General features: G+C 46.0%; 1 protein-coding gene across 2 annotated transcripts; it reads left to right on the top strand.

The window, feature by feature from the left end:
- The first annotated feature begins 288 nt into the window (after positions 1–288).
- On the top strand, positions 289–7,492 carry ap5z1 (adaptor related protein complex 5 subunit zeta 1). 2 transcript variants are annotated; one of them, XM_061090926.1, is made up of 18 exons: positions 289–398; positions 1,124–1,261; positions 1,541–1,718; positions 2,093–2,243; positions 2,378–2,490; positions 2,574–2,748; positions 2,932–2,985; positions 3,871–4,011; positions 4,198–4,235; positions 4,558–4,720; positions 4,837–5,015; positions 5,131–5,273; positions 5,381–5,499; positions 5,867–5,994; positions 6,102–6,199; positions 6,298–6,430; positions 6,768–6,982; positions 7,068–7,492. In XM_061090926.1, exons 1-18 carry the CDS (start codon positions 358–360, stop codon positions 7,318–7,320), a joined length of 2,460 nt encoding a protein of 819 aa, XP_060946909.1. In that variant the 5' UTR covers positions 289–357; the 3' UTR covers positions 7,321–7,492. The 2 variants fall into 2 exon arrangements, with proteins under 2 accessions (XP_060946909.1, XP_060946910.1); XM_061090927.1 differs by lacking the exon at positions 2,932–2,985.
- The last annotated feature ends 30 nt before the right edge of the window (positions 7,493–7,522 follow it).

Below are 7,522 nucleotides of genomic sequence, written 5' to 3'. Positions count from 1 at the left end.
TGTGGGTACCCTCCGTCGGCCCAGCGCTAAACAGAGTAGCTGATGGTTAGATAGTGATCAACTACGAACTTTAACAGGAAGAGTGGAAATGTTTGTTGGCGTGTGTGTGGCTTCGTAAAAACTTACTTAAGTACAGTAACGAAGTACAAATACTTCGTTATATTCCACCACTGGTTTTTCGTCAGTTTTTGATTCTAAATACAGTTTTTTGGGGATAAAAACAAAAAAAAAATCCTCCCTTGTTGTGAAAGCGGAACTAAAAGTCGCATCACGGGAGTTGCAGTCAGGACACCATTGGGGAGCGGACTGTTTACCTTCCGCTGCAGTCCGGTGTAACAGAGTAAATGTCCTGGAAAGATGTTCTCTCACGGTTCGGAGAGTTTGATCAAACAAGCGAGGTAAGAAGATATATATCAAGATGATTTACTTCCTCCATCTACTCTCGTTTACTCCGGTTTACTTCCTGTTAGCTGTTGCTATGCTAACTGGGCTAAAGGCAGCTAGCTTACCCAAACCCTGCCTGGTCTCTTTCCTCAGGGAGGATTTCAGCTTAAAGATAATTCCTCTCCACAGGATGTTTGTGTATTTATGATTTGTCACCGTCACATATGTTTTTCACGCTGATTTGGTCACTTGAGATCCTGTGGAAACTAAAGTCTGAACTTGTTGAGGGAACTCACGTCGTTTGAAGCTCCTGTCAAGCTCCACGCCCACAATATAAAAATAACAGCACTTTGCATATCTATAAAAAGCGTAATATCATCAAGCCCTGCAGAGAGTTTGTTTGGTAAATCGTCTGGCACATTCAAAACAAAAATGCACTACTTCCTTGATGGGCTCCCAGGTCATCACTGTATATCTCCCTGCCTTTGAATCAGAGACTTTAGATCTGCTGTTTCTCATATGACTTGGTCAACATGCCAAATTTCTTAAAGCTCTGTGACAGTGCAGCCAAAAAATGTGATGAATCTGACGCATAATGACCCATTTACTCTTTGTCACAGCCTTTCAGAGAACGGCAGTAGAGAAGTGAACTAATATTGTTCGCAATGTTAATCGACAAGCAATGATTCATTCAGGTTTCAGCAGTAAGACTTTTCAAGACGCTGTCATCTGGTTTCAGGGAGATTCAGGAGCCCGAGCTGCAGAAGTTCTACTGCAGATTGGGGAAGCTGCTCGTGGGGAAGGAGCTCGGTCATGAGACGATGGATTCCCTGCAGCGGCTGCACCTCATCCTCTCGGCCACCAAGTGCACCAGGACGTAAGAGCTGCAGCCCCCGCCTCATAAACATCCCATAACCGACACATCTCTTGTTACTGAGCCACTGTCCATTCTGCTATCGTCATTCACTTCAATTTGCATTGCACACAGACTCGCCCACTACCCCCTTCTCCTTCTCTAAACCCATATTGTTTATAGTTCCTATGATAACTGCTCAAAAACACCTCAGTCTTTTTCTGCTCCAAACTGTTTAATCACCAACATGAACCTCTCTGTCCTCGTCCAAACCCGTGGTCTGGTGTCTCCTCCTGACCACAGGTTGCCCGTGGAGCTACACAAGAGGCTGTTATCTCTCCTGTCTTCACCAGTGGAGCAGCTTCAGGTGCTGAGCTCAGCTGTGCTCAGAGAGACACTGCCCCTCTCTGGCCAGGAACTGAACTACAGCCAGGAGAACGTTCAGCTGAACAGCCATTCAGCCGCCCTGCTGCTCTCACAGGTGACGTATTCAACATAGCTACCTCAACCAGAGAGAGAATGTTTTCATTGGTGTTGGTTTCTTAGTTGGCAAGATAACGCAAAAACTACAATAACGAGTATGGAAGGAAGACGTACTTAAATTTTGGTGTAGGTCAGGGGGCAGATCCAGGGATGTATATTTTCTTTCTGAAGGGAGTAAAATCTTGACGATTAACTGATCAATCCATTAATTCATTTTGCCACAACTCTTAACCCGAATTACCTGGTTTGTATTTTGTGAAAACCTCAGAAAACAGTTTACTATCACACTACTATCTATTTGAAAACATACTTTTTGCTATTAGATTTGTTTCCACATCTAAACTCATCTTTCCCACACTTTGACCCCCGCAGGCTGGATCCAGAGCCGATCTGTCATCTCTGTGCGCTCAGCTTCTTCGCGGCCTGGACAGCCGTCAACCCGAGGGTCCGACTCATTCGCTCACACACACGTTGCCCGTCCTCAACGCCGTCCTCACACACTCCCCCGAGAGCCTCAATGACGGTAACACACAAACCTATACCAACCACTTAAGTTCCCAGGAAATCTGAAGACAGAAAGTTCAAGTGATTTGCTAAATCAATGATGAAGTTGTTTGCGTGCAAAGTTTCTTAACCTTCCCTTCTGACTCACCACAGATAACGTCACCCTACTGAGTAAGAAGCTTGTCGATTGGCTGCGGTATGCAAGCATCATACAGGGAGGCGGAGCTTCTGCAGGTGGATTTTTCACAGGACCCAGGTCGCGACAGGTAAATCTACACTCCTATTTAAAAACCAGTCTTCAAAGCTTTCTCTTGATCCTTCAACTGGTATTTTGTGTTATTTACATCAGCCAGTGCCGACAGCAGAGCTGGACGGGACGGTGTCGGGGGATTTCTTCACTGTGCTGTGTGTGGGCCAAGGCTTCACTGAGGACCAGTGGATGAACGTTTACTCCTTTTCCATGCTGCATCACTGGCTTCTCACCTACCACACTGCTCCCAGTGGCAACACCTTCACAGATACTGGTATGATTCTCCACCAGTAAAAACCACAAGCTCTCATCTTCCCATGCAAGAGAAGCTCATTCCATTATGTCATAGCTACAGTACAAACAAGGAACATCAGCCTCGAAGAATCAGTCACGATGGCTGTAATACATTTAAATGGCTCCTGTCCGATGACCTGTACTGTGTTTTCATCATCTCCAGCAAACAGGCTACAGCTCAGCTTCTCTCTCTCCCACTCCCACTCATTTTCTAATGGTAAGATGTGCGAGTTTGTTGACCTTCCCTGCATGCGCGTCTCAGAAGCTGTGACTCCTGCATCTTCTGTTCTCTAACTGCGGGGCGACACAGGTTAACTCACAACTCCTGATATGATCGTGACTCACAACTGCATTTAATTTTTACAGATGATCTCTAACCAGAAATCTTGATAATGGACTTTCTTAAGGACACTTTCACTGGTGTGTGTGTGTGTGCGTCTTTCGCCTTAACGTGAATCTTCTGATGACTCAGTAAACTTGAATGAATCACTGTGGTGAATGACTAAACAGATGCTCTGATAGTTTTTCATGTTCAGACCAACTTTGATCGAATTGTATTCTATGTAATCCCGATAAATATGTGTGATTTTTACTCATGTATACGTAAGATGTTGCAATGTAATATAATATGATAATAATCTACAACCGGGGAATAAACAAACTCTGTATTAACATCCTACTTTGGATGATTCTGGAGAACTGATCACACCGACCATATTCAGAGGTGGTGTTGGAAATGTCCTCTGACCTGCTGCAGTGTCATAATGAACCTGAAAATATGTTTAACGCTTCTCCGTGTCCATATATTTATTTGTTTGTGGCCACGGCCAAATTAACATTGAACCCAAGGTATTGATTTTCTTTTTTTTTAAATGGACAGAATCTTATTTCATTTTAAAGTTACACACGTTGATTTATTCAGTCCCTCCTGGCTCTGCTCTCTTCTCTTCAAAGCAGCCGTTGTTCAGCCTTTCTTTCTGTAAATCATCGACTTACGTAATTTGAATTTAATCAAAAACCCTCTAACGGACGACTGATCCTGGTTCATGTGTGGAAAACATCATCTGACCCGTGACCTCTCCCTCCTGACCTCTCGTTGCAGATGACCGGTCGGAGGTGGACGGCTCAGTTGTGTCTATGGTCTCGGCGACTTCCTCCTCCAGCCGACTGCTGCCTCCCAAGGAGCGTCTGAGGGAGAAGGCGTTCCAGTACTGCTTACGCCTCATCGAGCAGAGCGATCGCAGTGAGTTTGTCTGTTTTCGACCAGGAACCAGTAACTTGTGCCGCCATTAAAGCAGATTATGAATCAACAACTTGCATATAACGTGCATATTCAAGTTTATTTGTTTTCATTACTGTATAACATATTACAGACTATTAAACACTATAGTAGACAACATTTTGATGTGGATTCTTTTCTGTGTCTCAGAGGCACTGAAACGAACAGACACGGAGCTGCAGAAAGCGGTGAGTCCATGTCTTATACTTTCCTTCAGGTTCTCCCAGTTCTATCCACCATATGTTTATGGCATATGTTTATGGCATATGTTTATGGCAATGATCAAATCTTATTAATAACTTATCCATCCAGTGATCAGCTACTTATCTTTTCCTATCCTCAAGTAGATGAGTATTAACAAAAGTGACCATCAAGTTCATCAGAATGATCAAGAAAGTTTCAAATTAGTAAAAATTGGATTTGACAGAGAAAAAGTTTTAAAAACATCACACAAACATTTCCCTTTTACTCCAAGCAGCACTGTTTACCAGATTGTGTATCATTCCCTAGTGCTTGGTGGAGGCTGTGTGTATCCTGGACTGTGTGTGTGTGGAGGACACGTCACTGGTCTACCGAACGTTTCCGTATGTGAAGCCTCTGTTCGGTCGACTCAGCTCGGACCTGACGTTTGCCAGAGTCCTGCTGCCCATAGCCCAGTTCTACCTCAACCATGGTACGTGTCTGCATCATGGGTCTTCAGCTTCTATTTGTTAATACAGCAGTAAGAAAAATGTATGTGTGCATCGTAGTTCTCATACGTACAAAATGTCTAAATGTGACCCTGTGCAGGTGAAATGGCAGCGGTGGACTGTGAGAGCTTGTGGAAGCTGGTGTTTGGCCGGTTTCCTGCCGAGCTCTTCAACGATCCCTTCCTGGCCCATGAGCTTCTACGCTTCCTGCGGCTGAACCTCGAGAGCCTGGTGCTGCGAGTCCCTCAGTATCCTCGCTCATTCCCAAACCTGCTGAAGGTCCAGTCACAGATTATGCATCCAGACTTTTCAATACTCAAACACAAACTTTAACTCTAAACTAATGAGTGGGCTACTTTATGCTCACCCTCTTTCTCTCTTTCTCTCTCTGCAGTTCTTAGCCTGGGACAGCCCAGCGGTGGTGGATGACTTTGTGGATCTGCTGCCCTCGCTGGTCACCGTTGAAACTGCAGTGGAGCTGCTCCACACGCTGCTCGACCTGCCCTGTCTCTCTGCCACACTGGTCTTGCAGCTCAGGTGCGTCTGCACGTCAGAGAAAAACCTAACAACCACCCTGATGGGGCTTCAAGGCATTCACATCTTTTCCCAGCATCTGACTGATCTTCTGCTTGTGGGTTCTGCAGGTCGACGAGCTCACCCATCTCCGAGCCGGGTGGACGTGGGCTCCTGTCACTGGATGCCTTCCGGAGCCCTTCGTTCAGAGGCCTTTTTCTCTACCTGCTTCGACCAGAGGCAGGATCAGGTAATCACAGGAACGCACTTAAGAGAATAGTCGGACATCTTAGAAAATGTACTTTTGCACTTACTTGCTATGAAGTTAGATGGCGTTTGTTAAGACAACAAAGTCAATCTAAATCCTACAAAGGAGTTTGAGGGCCATGTTGAAGAAACAAATGACTTTATTCATGAATTATTACAACTTAATCCTCAGATTTCACATATCACACATTACATTAGAGTAGATTGTAAAATACTCGCTTTTCTGCTGGAAATCTGCAGCTGCTCTTTGTACAGAAATCAGGCCACAATGTATCCTATAATTCATATTTAATACATTATGGTTGTGAAGATTGTCTGTTTCATCAGTCGTTCCCTCCCCCCCCCCACAGGCGACACGATCGACAGACTGAGCACGCTCCATGAGTTCCTCGCTGAGTCGGCTGATTGGCCGAGGGTTGTTCAGTGTTCCCAGACGGTCCCGGTGCTGTTGCACATTTTTTTCAACACCGTCATCACGGTCAAGACGTTTAATGATCTCTCACAAATACGACCACTGTGCATTAAAGTGCTGGGTGTTTAGTTTCAGTTGGATAATCTACTACCGTGCATGTGTGTTGTGTGTAGGTGGCTGACCCGAAGCTTTTAGCCCATTTGATCCTGGTGATGCTGGAGAGAAGCAGCCTCCTCCTCAACCTCCCAAGATACATGAAGGAGATACACAGGTAGAACTTCACTCGCGCTGCGGAACTTCAGTGTCACTCTGCTCAACATCTCCTCACTCGCCTCATCCCTCTCTCTCTCTCTCTCTTTGTTTCTGCAGGGTGTTCAGCTGCCACCTGCTGAGGCTGTGCAAGCTCCACCCCTCTCTGGTAGTGGACCAGTCTCATGTGTTGCTGGAGTTCGCTGGAACCACAGCCAGCGTCTACAGCAAAGAAGAAATCTACACACACGTGGTAATGAAACTGTTTGTACTTGTTGTTGTTGCCTCTTTATGGTTTTAGCAGGAGCAGCAGACCTCATCGGGACCAAAGCTTGGTCCTCATGAGGCAGAACGTCTTTCTGATGATCCATGTCAGGGGTCAGATGTGGGTTTCGGAATTGTGTTTAGATTGACCCCGGGGTAAGGTGTGAGTTGGTCGTGGTTAAGGTTCAGGACAAGGTTTTGCTTAAGCTGGCCACAGTAAATGGAAGTTCATGCAAAGCTCTATCCCATCTCACGCTTCGAGCGTCAAATAATTTCCTGAGTATTCAAATGTCTCTGAAATCCTATTCCACTTGTCTGGATACCAGGTGTGGGCGCTGGGCGAGTACCTCTCTGTTTCCTGCGACAGTCGCTGCTCAGTGACGCTCATCACTTCCTGTTTTGAGACGTTGGAGGCGGTGCTGTTTGAAATAACTTCATCGACCCCGCCCCCTGGGGCGTGTTGCCCCGCCCCGAGAGTCATCACCACTCTCATCAGTGCTCTCGCTAAGCTGGCGTCCCGCTCTCATGACCTCATCCCTAGGTGAGTGACCCGCCCAAATATCAAACTGTCTTATAAAACCTCATTACGAAATGTGGTGCAATTGTGTGTGTTTGTTCTGTTGTAGGGTTTCTCTGTTCCTCTCCAAGCTAAGAACTGTGACCAGAGCGGGTTCAGTGGCCTGGTGCGCTGACGAGGAGGACCTGGTTGCCATAGTGACGCGGGGGGAGGAGTTGTGGTCGCTGCTGAGGACCCCCGGTGTGGCTCAGAGTGTCCTGACCCCGCCCCCACATGTCACCACACCCCAGTGGCACCGAGACACCAACTTGTCCATGTCACTGCAACTGCGAACCCTCACCAGCCTCACACACACACAGTGACACGCAAACACACACAGTGACACACAAACACACAGTGACACACAAACACACACTCACATGGACAACACACATCTCAGCACCTGGATTTACTTCAAATCTGCATCTCTGTGATTGTTGTTTGATTTTTGTTTGCACATTACTTTTGTAAATAAACGATTATATTGAATTGAAATTTAAGGTCATGAATCATATCAACAAATCC

The sequence above is a fragment of the Limanda limanda genome, chromosome 17 (assembly GCF_963576545.1).
Source record: "Limanda limanda chromosome 17, fLimLim1.1, whole genome shotgun sequence".
In the NCBI taxonomy this organism is placed as follows: Eukaryota; Metazoa; Chordata; class Actinopteri; order Pleuronectiformes; family Pleuronectidae; genus Limanda; species Limanda limanda.
The sequence above is the reverse complement of the archived record's forward strand: the minus strand, read 5'-3'. Positions and strand labels throughout refer to the sequence as shown.